This window comes from Ranitomeya variabilis, chromosome 4, assembly GCF_051348905.1.
Source record: "Ranitomeya variabilis isolate aRanVar5 chromosome 4, aRanVar5.hap1, whole genome shotgun sequence".
Classification (NCBI taxonomy): Eukaryota; Metazoa; Chordata; class Amphibia; order Anura; family Dendrobatidae; genus Ranitomeya; species Ranitomeya variabilis.
This window is the reverse complement of record NC_135235.1, coordinates 669,632,517-669,647,887: the sequence shown is the minus strand read 5'-3', so window position 1 is coordinate 669,647,887 and position 15,371 is coordinate 669,632,517. Positions and strand designations below refer to the sequence as shown.

The following is a 15,371-nucleotide window of genomic DNA, read 5'->3' as shown; positions in this document are numbered from 1 at the left end:
GCAGCTAAATGCAACGAGTGCAAAGTGCGGATTTCTCTTTAAGCAGTTCATATAATGGCTCCGTATTTAGACTTAAAAGAACGCCCCTGCCATGGGGAACAACATGAGCATTGTGTCTTACTTACAAGAGGTTCACACAGCGAGATATGCGTAAAAGATGGTTTTCATATTTTAAGTAAGAGGAGGTTTCAGCTTCTAAGTGATCCTCCCCTGGATCCCTGACATATTGTTGGGATCTGTGACATATTGTTGGCAGCACGGTGTGAACCGTGACATATTGGTGGCAGCGGTGGGATAATAGAGCATTAGTGATCTTGTCTGAGCAATCATTCCTCTCACTAAAAACTTGCACAGTTCTGGAGAGGACTCTGCGTAAATAAGTTTGGAGAGCAAGCTCAGTGGTTACTAGTCCAGAGACGATACTGTGTGTACTTGCAATTACCCCCTACCCTTCTCTTCATTTTTTCTATCCTATCTTTTATTTGGCAATGATGGCTGCAAAAGGAGAAGCCTGGTACACCCAGCAGAAGAAGGAAACTCTTGTTGGAGTATGCATGTACCACAGCCTGGACCGCCATAGCAAAACCAAGGCTCAAATGGTCACGGAACTGGTGCAATTTGAAGCAGACCAAGCCCGGTCTCAGAACCCAGTGGACGCAGAAGCCAGCACAAGCGAAAATGGGCTGCTTCCAAGTTCCAACCACTGGATGCCGGCCCTACTAGCAACCAGGACGGATTGGATCCCCACCTGCAGGCGGCCTTGGAACAACTCCCCACTGACGACCGTGATGGATGTCTGAGGCTGATCCAGCAATACCAGTAGGAGGCCCAAGCCAAGCGCCGAGTTGAGCGGCAAGCGGTGCGGGAGCACCAGCTGGAATTAGCCCGACTCCAGATGTAGCGGTCGTCCCAGTCCAGCAGCGAGCCCAACAGCGCTCAGACCCCTAAGCCCCGGCCAGAGCACTTTCCTGTGATGGAAAAGGACGGGGACTTGGACACTTTCCTGCATGCATCTGAGAAAGCCTGCAGACAGTACCGGCTGCCTGGGAACCAATGGGCCCGTTACCTGACCCCAGGGCTAAAAGGCAAAGCTCTGGAGGCGTTTGCTTCTCTCCCGCCAGACCAAGATGAGGACTATGAGGCCATCAAGCAGGCCCTGATAACCAAGTACCAGATTACACCTGAGGTTTACCGTAGAAAGTTCCGGAACCTCCAACGTGGCCCACATGACAGTTACAGCGATGTGGCGCATGGACTCGGAACCCACTTTGACCAGTGGATCCAAGGACTGTCAGTGACATCCTTTGCACAGCTGCGAGACCTGATGATCAAAGACCAGTTCTTACATCTTGGCCCAGCTGAGGTGCGACAGTTTGTAATGGACAGAGAGCCCAAAGACGTGACTAAAGCAGCGCAGATTGCCGATGACTATGAGGCCAACCATAAATTGGAAGTCTGGATGCCAGTCACCGCCAGCTGGAGAGGGGGTAAGCCTGCAACCAACGCCAGTACCCCTGCCAGCCAACACAACAGAGGCCCTGTCCTTGTTGCCAACAGCATCAGACCTACCACCAACCCTCGCCAGTGTTTTTCCTGCAAGCGGACTGGTCACATCAGCGCCCTGTGTCCAGAGAAGCAGAGGAACCCCCCCAGACAAGGCCCCAGGGCCTAATGCAGCAGTTCTTTTGGTGGGTGGGGCAGTTGGGAGGGTGTGTGACAACGTGCAGCACGTCACCGTGAGAGGCCATGTCGCTAGAGGCCTCAAGGACAACGGGGCTGAACGAACCCTCATCCGACCCGAACTGGCGGCCCCTGAAGAGATCATTCCAGGGAAAACCCTGACTGTCACAGGGATTGGGGGTATCCGCTGTCCCTTGACAATGGCCCGGGTGTATGTAGATTCGGGTGCCGCAAGCGGGGTGAAGGAAGTGGGGCTGTCTGATAACTTGCCCACTGATGTTTTATTGGGGAGAATGGTTGCATATTATGTCCCTGACTCCCCTCCCCGATCGAATGCTAAAGATAGCAAGGGGAAATTGCACGTGTTGCCTGACAATGCTTTACCGGTTAATTATGTACTTGGTAATAATTTTTCTAAAAATGCCAAGGGTAATACTGATAATGCTAATGATGAAAATTTGCATGTTTTACCTTATAACCATTTGTTTCCTAGGAATGATGCGTTCACAGGTGCAGGAGTGCTCAGCCACGTCACTCTGCGGGGTGGGATGGCTGAGGAACCTCTAACAGGAGCAAGCAATGGTGCTCAGGGAAATGGGGAGAAGGTGATGCTGTGCAACTGATCAGTGCCACAGAGGAAGGTAACTGCCCCATAAGTAGCATTGCTCCTGGTAAGTTGGGGGTGGATAGAGAGGTAGAACCCATAGCAGAGCCGGCTGATGGGTTTGTGGAAATCCCCAGGGAGGCAGCCTACATAGCTGCTGTCACCCACATTCAGAGTGCCTGGAACGCAGATAACGTTCTGCCTTCTGGACCCTCCTCAGTCACAGGTGTGACTGAATCAGAGATGGACCCAGAGGGTTCCGTGGGGAAGGAACCCTAACGTCGCTTCTGGCTGCCCCTAGCCAGGAGTTCCAGGCTGTTCTGCACTCAGATGCGAGCCTGGAGAATTTGAGACAACTTGCCGAGACACCCACAGCCGTGACTGATAAGGAGAGGGTGTTCTGGGAACGAGGGAGGTTGTACCGGGAGACAGTACCCAGAAAATCGCAAAAGGAGTGGTTGAGGGAAAGACAGCTGGTCATCCCGCAACAATTCCGGAGCGAGTTGTTGCGGATTGCCCATGAGATCCCGCTCGCTGGACACTTGGGAATCAGAAAAACTAAGGCCTGGCTGTCTCAACACTTCTATTGGCCCAAGATGGGTACAGATGTGTCAAACTACTGCCGCTCCTGTATCACCTGTCAAAGAGTGGGGAAGGCGGGGCCTGCTCTTAAGGCTCCCCTGATCCCTTTGCCAGTGATAGAGGAGCCTTTCCAGAGGATCGCGGTGGACATTGTGGACCCGCTGGCCGTCCCCAGCAGCTATGGAAAGCAAAACATCCTCACTGTGGTAGGCTACGCTACCCGGTACCCAGAGGCAGTGGCTCGGTCCTCAACTAGGGCAGATAAGGTGGCGGATGCACTGTTGGCTATCTTTTGACGGGTAGGATTTCCCAGGGAGATGCTTACCGATCAAGGGACCCAATTCATGTCTCGCCTAATGGAGGCTCTCTGTAAGAGAATGCAGGTGAAGCGTCTGGTATCGAGTGCGTATCACCCACAGACCAATGGTTTGGGTGAGCGCTTCAATGGTACCCTCAAACAGATGCTATGCATGCTGGTTGAGACCCAAGGACGCGACTGGGAGCGGTACCTCCCACACCTGCTATTCACTTACCGAGAGGTTCAGCAGGCCTCGACGGGGTTCTCCCCCCCTCGAGCTCCTGAACAGCAGGCGAGTCCAGGGACCCCTTGGGTTGGTAAGGGAACCCTGGGAAGAGGAGCCGAACCCTTCTGAAGTGTCCATAGTGGAGTATATCATGCGCTTCCGTTACAAAATGCAGACCTTGACGCAGTTGGTGCATTACAACATGACACAGGCTCAAGCTGATCAGAAGCACTGGTATGACCAGAACGCCCAGGAGGGGAACTACCAGGAGTCAAAAGGTGTGGGTGCTGGTCCCCGTACCAAAAGATAAGCTTCAGGCAGCCTGGAAAGGCCCGTACGTCGTCCACCAACAGCTCAACCCGGTAACCTATGTGGTCACGCTTGACCACACTTGGGGTAGGCAAAAGCCCTTTCACGTGAACATGATGAAGGCTCATCACGAACGTGAACCTTTCGTCCTACCGGTCTGCAGCCTGCCCGAAGACTGTGAGGAAGACCCCCTCCTGGACATGCTGGCCAAGCCAAGGTCGGTGGGTCCATCGAGGATGTGGAGATAAGCGCCTTGATAACCGAACCCCAGTGGTCTCAGTTGTGGACCACGCTGGAACCCTTCGGGGCTGTGTTCTCCAACTGACCTGGAAGGACTGAATTAGCGGTCTACGAGGTGGACACCGGGAATCATACCCCACTACGGCGAACACCCTATCGGATCTCCAACGAGGTGCAGCAGGTTATGCGCCAGGAGATCGATGAGATGTTACAGCTGGGGGTGATTCAACGGTCAAAGAGCGCATGGGCCTCACCTGTAGTTCTCGTGCCAAAGGAGGATCGGACCACCCGGTTCTGCGTGGACTACAGAGGGCTCAATGCCATCACAGCCTCTGTCGCGCACCCAATGCCGCGCATCTAGGAGCTGCTTGAGAAGTTAGCTGGCACAAAATATCTGACAATAATGGATCTGAGTCGAGGATACTGGCAGATTCCCCTGAGCCCTGAATCGCAGGAGAAGTCCGCCATTATCACACCTTCGGACTGTATATGTCCACGGTCATGCCCTTCTGCTTGAAGAATGCCCCTGCCACTTTCCAGCGGATGGTCAACCACCTGATTCAGGGACTGGAGAAGTACGCGGTGGTGTACCTGGATGACATTGCTATCTATCTTCAGTTCCTCCTGGGGTGAACACCTACAGCATCTTGAGGAGGTGCTCAGGCGAATTCTCCAAGCCGGTCTGACCATCAAGCCGGGAAAGTGTAAGATGGGCATGAGAGAGGTCCACTACCTGGGGCACCGGGTAGCCGAGGCTCCATAAAGCCAGAACCTGGGAAGGTGGACGCGATCGTGTCCTGGCCCACCTCCAGGACCAAGAAACAGGTGATGTCCTTCCTGGGCACTGCAGGGTACTATAGTCACTTCGTACAGAACTATAGTAGCCTGGCAAAACCCTTGACGGACCTCACCAGAAAGAAGCAACCCCACATAGTCAACTGGACCGAAGGCTGTGAGGGGGCTTCCAGGCATTGAAAACAGCACTGTGCAATGCTCCTGTGTTGAAAGCAGTCGACCGTTCTTGCTGCAGACCGACCCCAGCGAGTTTGGCCTTGGTGCTGTGCTCAGCCTGGTCGACTCGCGGAACCACGAAACCCAGTGTTGTACCTGAGCCAGAAACTTCTGCCGAGGGAAGTGGCCTATTCCACCATCGAGAATGAGTGCCTGGCCATAGTCTGGGCCCTGCAATGATTGCAGACCTACTTGTACGGTCGCACCTTCACTGTGGTGACCGACCACAACCCTCTGCTCTGGCTACAAGCCATGAGTGGAACCAACTGAAGGTTGCTACGCTGGAGCCTTGCCCTCCAGCAGTATGAGTTTACCATCGAACACAAAACGGGAAGGGAGCATTGCAATGCAGATGGGTTGTCCCGCCGTGGTGAACCTGCTGAGGTGCGCATGGAGTACCGAGAGGTTCTGCCTCCGTAGCGCAGTCCAAAAGGGGGAGGTGTCACGATAATGTGAATATGCCATGTTTGAGTCTGTCTAGACATACAAGACACACGCTGCAGGCTATTCCGACCACCCCTCTCTACTCTTCTTCCTGCTGCTATGTGTGTGTGTGTGAAGAAGTTTTATTGCTTAGCTGCAAATTCCAGGCTCTGTGCAACTTAATCATCCCTCCTCCCATCTAGTACTAGTTGAAACTGGTATCGACCCTCTCAAAAGGCATGGATTTCTCTTGTTCTTTTAAATTGATATATTGCGGCCCCGATTTGGGCTAGACCGATAAGGATTACATATTCCAGATGTCCATCGGTAGACCTATCACCCGCTGAAAGCGCGAGCAGCTGAATGCAACGAGTGCAAAATGCGGATTTCTATTTAAGCAGTTCATGTAATGGCTCCGTATTTACACTTAAAAGAACGCCCCTGCCGTGGGGAACATCATGAGCTTCATGTCTTACTTACATGAGGCTCACACACCGAGATATGCATAAAAGACGGTTTTCATATTGAAAGTAAGAGGAGGTTTCAGCTTCTAATTGATGTCGCCACAGGAGGAGTGCCTGGGTTTTGGGCTGTTAGATATCTTAGTGGGATCGCATTCCAAAAGTGTCTTTTGCCGGGGGATTCAGCTATGACAGGCTGTGCAATTTGACCTGAAATTAAGTGGGGAAGGTCCCCTCCCCCCCCAGCCAGCACACGGCGTACCATTGAATGATATGAAAGAATCGTAAGTCAATTTTCACCGTTAATCCTTTTTTATTTGTAACTGCGATATACACATGATTCGTCTTCTTTATAATATCGTTTTAATATTTTTGTAAATACTGCCCATCTTTTATGGAGTAAAATATATAATTTTACTAGCTTGTACCTTCATGCTCTATACGACTGTTTGTTCTCTGAGGTGAATTACGCTACTGATTTGGGTCGGCTCCGGAACCGTTAAACTTTGGTGAAAACTGGAGCTGGTGGCAGCGACTTTGTTCTGTGCAATTGGGCGTCTTTGCAGCGACTGGTAGCGTTGATAATTATTGTTCCTGCCTGAATGGGAGTAGTTATATTGCCCTTGCTGCATCGTGCCCAATAGCCAGTACATAGCAGGCAGCCTTTCTGGCAACTAATTACCCTAGGTGCAGTACCAAATCTGACCTGAGGGTAAAGGGGGCGCCAGAGAGCTGCAAGTTCCAAACCGGAACTGGGATGTAGATAAATCCCCTTCAGAAGGAACCAGGGGCAACCAAAGCAACCCCGGTTCGTGAAAAATTGGTGTGAGTAGTGGGGCCGATAAAGATATCCTCCCCGGGATCCCTGACAAATTGTTGGGATCCGTGACATATTGCTGGCAGCACGGTGTGAACCGTGACAGAAGTATTATCGGGTGTTACAGTCAAGGTGTTTAGTAATTGAAGTCAGCAAACATTTAAGGTACATTTTACTTATATTAGTGGCTTAAACCATTTTGTCTTGCCATGCCACATGTCCAATATCCGAAACAAAGTAGGCAGCAAATGTATCCCTCATTTGGGCAACTTCTACTGTAGTCCTCCGAGGGTGATCTTGGTAATCCTGCAATGTGGTAGTAACACGTTCCTCAAGTTCTAAGTGTTGGTTGCCAACCGACGCTCCTCAGCAAGAATTGCTCGATGTAGCCGTGTGTCCTACCTGGTGATGGATCCTCGGACACGTAGCAGCAAGTCATGGAAGCTCTGTTCCGGCATTCTCGTGTACTCGAAAAACATCTCTGGGTTTTCACGCAGCTCTGTGTACAACGAGTGGTAGGTTCCACGGCTCTCTCGGACTTCAACGGTGGGGTGCTGCCAATAGCGACGACGACGTCTTTCTCCTCTTCTTTCTTCTTCACAAGCCACAGCAAAGGCAACAGCCAATCTCAATGACAAATCAAGATTAAGAATGAAGCTCTCCATGCTAAGAGTGTGTCTTTATATAGAAATCACATGAGACACGCCCATTGGGTGTCTGGTGTCAAGGAAATTCTACTGGAAAAGCATTGGAAATATCGAACGCATGCTCATTAACAACGCAAAAGCATGTGGATCGCCCCCACGTGTAGGGCAATGGGGTACTCAGTACCGGGTCCTTCAGTTCTTGATGGGGAATGTCACAGTGGCCCGACCCGGTCCGTGGCCCTTTTGAGGGGCCTCCAGTAAAAGGAAAGGTCTTTAAAGGGATAATGTTCGTGACGCCACCTGTGGTATTCGGTCAGGGTGACCGACGCTGCTGTATGGGGTCTGCTGGGGTGATGTTATGGCAGCTAGATGGTATACCTTCCCACAGGTGAAGTGTATCCCCAGGGCTTCCCAGAAGTGTAGATGGTGGATGATGTAAGGCGCAGAGAATAACGAGGACACAAGGTTGCAGTCTCTTTACCTTTACTGGAGGCTTCAGCATCCACAGTCCAGGGTACAGACCACAGGGCAGGCACAGTCCGGCTGGTCCGAAGGCAAATCCAGAGTTCCCTTATCCAGGTGGAAATCAGTAGCCTTCATACTAGTGCTTGTGTGTTGTAGTACCTCCCTGCTGAGCAACTCGGTAAGGTCCTCACAACTCTTGTAGATGTTCTAGATGTTATTTCTTCCTCTCTGTCCCCCAGATGGTGTGGATAGGACAACCCGTATGACTGATGGCCTGAGGCTTGTTTATAGGGACCCTAGAGATGCCCCGACCCCCACAGTTGCCACCGTGCCTCCTGGGTATTAAGGTCGGGCAGCCAACTTGGAATTGACTGTCCTGCCAGTCTCTGAAGTAAAGCGTAGAGTCTTACTCCCTCGGTGTTCTGGCTACCGGCTTCGCGCCTCAGAAGGAGGCAGCCTATTTCAGGGCAGAACTCCCTCTGGTGTTTTCTCCTTGTGCTGTGATTCTGTTTCTCACCCTCTACAACACAATTCTCTTCGTGTCCTTCCTTAGGATGCTGCCGCACGTGGGGCAGGCGCAGCTTCGTAGCTTTCTATCTCGCTAGGTCTCTGACAGGATCCCACCTCTGTCAGGGGCTCTCTGTCTGCAGCTCTGATGTTCCTCCTTTCCCCCTGTCTGCCTGACAGGTGTTGCCTGGGCCAAGCCCAATCAGCTTCTCTCTCACTTTCGATCCAAACCACCAGTTTTACCCTAATGTGAGGAGTGCCCTAGTAGATAGGAGCAAGGTTCCCCCTGGTGGACTGGAGTGTGAAGTGTAGTGTATGGTTTGTGATACCTGGAAAGATGGACTCCTTTATTACCTTCAGACGTAATCTCACTCTTCCTGGTGGAAGAATGACATTACTGCAACGACCAGGACTCTGGGGCGCTGCACATGCAAAAAACGAATGCACACACAGCTTTTCTGCGTCACGTGTAAGATGATGCGGATAAAAAACGCTGCATAAACATGCTTTTTCATGCATTTGCGCATGCAGATGATACGCTGCACACAGAAACGCTAATGTGAACCTAGCCTTAATGACGGAGTCAATTTTGGCCTTAAAGACCAGGCCAAATTTAACAATTCTGACCACTGTCACTTCATGAGGTAATAACTCGGGAACACGTTAACGGATCCTGGTGATTCAGAGAATGTTTTTTCGTAACATATTGTATTTCCTGATAGTAGTAACATTTCTTTGATATGACTTGCACTTATTTGTTAAAATATAGGAAATTTGAGTTACCCAAATTATCAAAGAAATTATCCCATCTACTCCAGGAGCAAGACTCCTTTATACGTTTTCCATGTAAAAAAAATTCTCTTATAAAAAAATCTTTATTACGTCAGCTCTTACAAGTTGCTAAAACAGTTATTCCATGTCTTTGAAAAATCGACCTCCTCCCCCTCCCCCCAACTTTGGAGGAATAGTTTGGTTCTTCCTGTTCCCCAGGTCCTAATTCTTCTATTAAAATCTTCTTCCCTTGCTTACTTCTCTCTCTCTCACCCCCCTCCCCTTTCATGTTCTTTCATTAGTTTTCCATGTTATGACTATTTCCCTTCATCTTTTTATGTTGCCTTTTACCGGATTACATACTAGGCTTGTATATACCATACTTTCTGTTTCCCTTGTTTGTTCATGAACAATTTTCAATACAACTTTAATTTATAAAAAAATATTGGAAATGTGGCAAAAATTTTGAACATTTCACAATTTTCAAACTTTTAGTTCTTATGCACTTAAACCAAAGAGTCATGTCACAGAAAATAGTTAATAAATAACATTTTCCACATGACTACTTTATATCTGCATCATTTTTGAAGCATAATTTTTTGTTAGGAAGTTAGAAAAGTTAAAAGTTCTACCGCATTTTATATTTTTTCCAACAATATTCACAAAACCATTTTTAAGGGAACACATTACATTTTTACAAGGGTAGCAGGAGAAAATGGACCCCAAAATTTGTTGTGCAATTTCTCCTCAGTATGCAGAAATCCTATATGTGGGGGAAAATTATTGTTTTAACACACAGCAAAGCTCAGAAGAGAAGGAGCACTGGTCGACTTTTTGAAAGGAAAAATGGCTGGAATCGATAGTGCTGTGGAGTTGGAGTCATGGAGTTGGGGAAATTGAGGAGTCAAAAGTTTAGCTTAACAACTCCACAGCCCTGGGCAGGAGTGGGGCGATGCAGTGGGCTCTGGGCTGGGAGGAGGTGTACCAGCTGTACAATGGTGCGGCCCTGGGCTTCATGAAAATGTCAGGGATGAGGCAGTAGCAGAGTCCCTGCTATGTACATTGATTTTCCAGCAATGAGATTAATGAAAATGGCAGCCGGAGGCAGTACAGGTGCGGATTTATATCTCGGCTGAATGACGAGCTCCACACCTGCCGCCGGCTTCCTGCAGCACCTACCCTGTTCTCATGTGACCCCGCTCTACCACTGTCCCCCTCCCTGGTAATCTACATTGGGACTATAAGACGCACCCCGATTTCCCCCCAAAATTTGGGGGAGAAAAAGTGCGTCTTATAGTCCGAAAAATACTGTAATACTGGTGGATAAAACAAGACTGAGCACAAGACCTTTATAGCCGTCTATACATCATAGAGGAGATCTCATGACACCTTCTCTGCATCTACCTGATGATCCTGAGGAACATTTGTATCTTCTTGTTTACAGTCCTGTGGAAGAAGATGATGGGGACATCTCTCTGGTGTTGTCCTCTTACTGGATAGAACTGAAGGAAACACATACAGGGACTGAATTCATTTTTTACATACAGGTAATTATAGGCCATGTGTATTTTGTCCTGTATATTACCTGGTGATGTGAGGGGCTGGGGAACCTCCATCATGACGTCCTTGTACAGATCTTTGTGTCCTTCTAAATACTCCCACTCCTCCATGGAGAAATAGATGGAGACATCCTGAAACCTTATAGGAACCTGACATATACAATGATACAGTCATCCCCTCCATCCCTTCATAGTGTTACTGTATAATGTCCCAGCATTCCCAGCAGTGTCACCTCTCCAGTCAGCCGCTCAATCATCTTGTAGGTGAGTTCTAGGATCTTTTGGTCATTGATGGCCTCATGTATCAGTGGGTGAGGTGGAGGTCCAGTGATTGGGCTCAGGGGTCTTCCCCATCCCTCACACACAGGGGCCAGACAGCGCTCACTAGAGGTCTTCTTCACTACTGTACAATCCTGATTATGAAGAGACACATTAATAAATCTCAATATAGACATTTCCAGAGTCCTCACCTCTCCAGTTCTGTCCATCTGTTATTTCCATAGATAAGAATGATGTAATGTGACGTCATCAGAATCTCTCACCTCTCCAGTAAGCCGGAATAGGATCTCTAGGGTGAGGTGGAATATTCTTTCCATCATCTTGTCCCTATCTCTAGCCATCCTTGAAGGGTCAATCAGGTAAGTTCTCTTATACAGAAGATCTCCACTGAGAGGATCCGATATCATAGGGACCTAAAGATGAATGGGATGGGAAGAAGATGAGCCAATGTAACATCATTAAGAATCCCACGTAACAATACAATTACTGAACACTTTATATCCAATTACCTACCGCAGAAATGATGTGTGAAGTGTGTTAATCTGTGTTTGTTTTAATGTTCACCAATAAGGCCATGGTTTCAGATGTTTTTGGCTGAATTACCAACTACAACTTTTTAAAAATTCACAAAATTTGTCACAAATTTTGGGGTTTCCATATAAATTCCTTAAAAATGCGATTCAGATGAAACCACCCACCATAGTGATGCAGATGGAGACACTTGGTACTCAGTTTGGCATCGGCTCAGGTGGTATCCATCTTTTTAGGAGTGCACACTTTTTAGTCGTCCACACTTGTTCACAAAAAAGATTCCTAAAACATGGGGCACCGCTGGAACACAGACCAAAGTGACTCCATCTGCCTCATAAGTGAGTAGCTCCCTGAGGTAAGCGCTAAGCTGAGAGTGCAGGATAAATAGGAACTGAGCCTTATTCCAATTTTTGAGAGGTAGAATGAACAAATAGATGGCAGTATAAGAATAGTTCATATTTTTATTTTTGCACAGTTTACCGTGCGGTATAATTGATATGGCGAATTTATGCTTTGGGTCGGTGAGATTACAGTGATAGCAGATTTATATTTTTTTTAGGCTTTACTGCTTTCACACAGTGAAAATGTTTTTTATAAAAAGTAGGGTTTTTTGTCTGAGAGCTAAGTTTTTATTGTTTAGTGAACAGAGCTGTATGATGGCTTATTTTTTGCGGGACGAGTTGCAGATTTTATTATACTATTTTGGGGCACATAATATTTTTTGATCGCATGTTATTCAGATTTTTCAGACACAGAATGAAAAAAAAAAAAGCAATTCAGTTACTGTTTTTATTTTTTAGGCCGTCCACTGTGTGGTAAAAGTGACAAGACTAAAGGCCCCGTCTCACATAGCGAGATCGCTAGCGAGATCGCTGCTGAGTCACTAGTTTTGCGACGCAACAGCGACCTCCATAGCGATCTCGCTATGTGTGACACGTACCAGCGATCAGGCCCCTGCTGCGAGATCGCTGGTCGTGTCGGAATGGCCTGGACCTTTTTTTGGTCGTTGAGGCCCCGCTGACATCGCTGAATCGGTGTGTGTGACACCGATCCAGCGATGTCTTCACTGGTAACCAGGGTAAACATCGGGTTACTAAGCGCAGGGCCGCGCTTAGTAACCCGATGTTTACCCTGGTTACCAGCGTAAATGTAAAAAAAAAACAAACAATACATACTCGCCTTCTGATGTCCGTCAGGTCCCTTGCCGTCTGCTTCCTGCTCTCACTGACTGCCGGCCGTACAGTGAGAAGTGAGAGCACAGCAGTGACGTCACCGCTGCGCTCTGCTCTCGCTGTACGGCCGGATCTCAGTCAGAGCAGGAAGCAGACGGCAAGGGACCTGACGGACACCGAAAGGCGAGTATGTACTGTTTGTTTTTTTTGGTAACCAGGGTAAACATCGGGTTACTAAGCGCGGCCCTGCGCTTAGTAACCCGATGTTTACCCTGGTTACCCGGGTGCTGCAGGGGGACTTCGGCATCGTTGAAGACAGTTTCAACGATGCCGAAGTCGTTCCCCTGATCGTTGGTCGCTGGGGAGAGCGGTCTGTGTGACAGCTCCCCAGCGACCACACAGCGACTTACCAACGATCACGGCCAGGTCGTATCGCTGGTCGTGATCGCTGGTAAATCGCTTAGTGAGACGGGACCTTAATTTGTTTGTCGGGTCGGTCAATTACAGCGATACCACTCATTGTTTTTTAAGCTTTTCTCTTTTTAGACACTAAAGACAATATTTAACAAAATGAATTTGTTTTTGCATCATCACATTCTGAGAGCTGTAACTTTTTTTATTTTTTTGCTGAATGAGCCATGTTACGGCTTGTTTTTTGCGGGACATTTAAACCATTTTTTTTAAATATGACTTTTTAGTCGCTTTTAAGGGTATGTGTCCACGTTCAGGATTGCATCAGGATTTGGTCAGGATTTTACATCAGTATTTGTAAGCCAAAACCAGGAGTGGGTGATAAATGCAGAAGTGGAGCATATGTTTCTATTATACTTTTCCTCTAATTGTTCCACTCCTGGTTTTGGCTTACAAACACTGATGGAAAATACTGACCAAATCCTGATGCAATCCTGAACGTGGACACATACCCTTAAACACTTCTTTGTAAGTCAGAATGATGAAAAAATGACTTTCATTTTTGTTGTGTGTTTTTTTATGGTGCTTTCCATAAGGAATAAATAACAAGCCAGTTTCACAGAGCAGGTTGTTCCGGATGCGGCTATACAGCTTGTGTGTACTTTTTTTTGTTTTATCACAAACACTGCGCTTTAAGTGGCAAATATGGGTTTTCATGATAAATGAGCTTTAAGGTTTTTTTTATATATATTTTATTTTACTTTCGATCTTAGTCCCAATGTGGGACATGTATAATTTTTATTTTCATTACTTGTCTCACACATTGCTGTACTCGCGTACCGCAGTGCAAGAGACTGTTATTGCCTCCCTGACTGTGCCCGTCAGACTCAGCTTATGGCCGGAGTCAGATAGCACTCGGACCAGTATTCATCTATGGGGCAGCTCACATCAGCATTTATTTCCTCGGCCGTTTTCAATGTGCGAGTGAAATGGCTGCATGCTGCGATTGTCACCGACATTTGGCCGAGTCTCTGCTTACTCGCACCCATATAAACCTATGGGTGCAAGTGAGACAATGCACATCGCTCGGATATTATCTGAGTGATGTGCGATATACGCTGACCCCGGCAATGGAGGAGATGGAAAAATTAATTTCTCCGCCTCCTCCGTAGCTGTGCTCCGATCCGCTCTGTGCGAGAAACTCGGAGCACAGACGCATGACACTTGGCTCCGCTCGCAGCAGAGCAGGAGCTGAGGGTCATTAGCATATCGCATCCGACACTCACATTGGATGCCATACGCTAGTCTGACCCCGGCCTATAGCTGGTTCTTACAGTCCACCATACCCTGGGGTCAACACACGACCTCAGGTTACCATGGTAACCATCGGGATCCAGGATTCTTATCGCGGGGGTTCGACAGTTACTAAGGGGGTCTTGTGACTTCTTTGCAATTAATTGACAGCGGTTTTTAAGGGATTAATTTTCCCCAATCGGCTGAATACCGACAGTAGTTGTGGCCTCCGGGTGGCGCTATTCCCTAATTCTTCCAACTCTCAGAGCAGCGGCGCAAAGTTATCAGCCTCTTTTTGGGTGTTTCATAACCCCACAAGGTGAGCGAATATCACAACACCAATGCCCCATGTATCCAGTCAGTGCCCCATAGTCCGCTCTTAGGTCACCCCACAGCCTATTACCGCCATCTCGGGGCCCATGTGAAGCTCAGCTCCAGGCTCAGCACGTCAACATACAATTGTAATAATGTTCTGGGAGATTTTCAAGGGGGCAAATACTTATGGGCCCGACTGTATGAGGCGCACAGGGGTCACTGTCCTCAGCCGTCTGTAACCCGGATATCAGCGGCTCAGACAGGTCCGATGTGGTGACAGATTCCCCTAATGCTGCACCATAATGAGTGGAGGCCGAGCACAAACCCCCCAGACACCCAGGACTGCAGAGCCCGATCTCAGGGTCTCCGGGTCACAGGTCAGACCACAGCGACCAGCAACTGGGGAGAACGTGTGTATTCAGGGGGGAAACATGGAAAACGGAACAGCACAGAGATGGTAAAGGCCATTTATTATATGGGGAGGAAAAATGGCCGAGTGTGACCAGCGGCTAATCCTGATAGAGAATAACGGGGCTCCAGCACCTACCTCCACCTGCAGAGCCGCACTCCACATATATGGCTGCTCTGTGCACACAGGACCTGTGATGAGGTCACAGGAGGGGAGGAGTCAGGGGTCACATGATCAGGGGCCTCAGTGTATGCAGGACTCTGCTGTGCTGGTTGTCATGGTGCTGGGTGAGGGGAAGTTTATGTGTGGGGTCAGGAGGGGTTTACAGGGTGGATGTAGCGGAGCCGTGTGTGTACGAGGT

At 48.5% G+C, this 15,371-nt stretch overlaps 3 protein-coding genes across 7 annotated transcripts in view; all 3 read right to left on the bottom strand.

Moving 5' to 3' along the window:
- Positions 1-15,191, bottom strand: part of LOC143766267 (uncharacterized) — a 47,748-nt gene extending 32,557 nt beyond the window's left edge. For 3 of the 5 annotated variants that reach the window (XM_077253798.1, XM_077253801.1, XM_077253800.1), the window contains exons 1-5: positions 15,149-15,190; positions 11,143-11,292; positions 10,834-11,013; positions 10,627-10,750; positions 10,446-10,543 (exon numbers count right to left, since the gene is read on the bottom strand). In XM_077253798.1, coding sequence (XP_077109913.1) covers positions 10,446-10,543; positions 10,627-10,750; positions 10,834-11,013; positions 11,143-11,292; positions 15,149-15,175 — 579 coding nt within the window. In that variant the 5' untranslated portion in view covers positions 15,176-15,190. Of the gene's footprint in view, positions 1-10,445; positions 10,544-10,626; positions 10,751-10,833; positions 11,014-11,142; positions 11,293-15,148 lie in introns of all 5 variants that reach the window. The other 2 variants (XM_077253802.1, XM_077253803.1) reach the window with 2 other exon arrangements.
- The window catches only part of LOC143766268 (uncharacterized), a 211,950-nt gene that overhangs the window by 95,493 nt on the left and 101,086 nt on the right, over positions 1-15,371 (bottom strand). The window lies entirely within an intron of this gene.
- The window catches only part of LOC143766270 (uncharacterized), a 246,911-nt gene that overhangs the window by 164,382 nt on the left and 67,158 nt on the right, over positions 1-15,371 (bottom strand). The gene's annotated exons all lie outside the window — the stretch shown is intronic.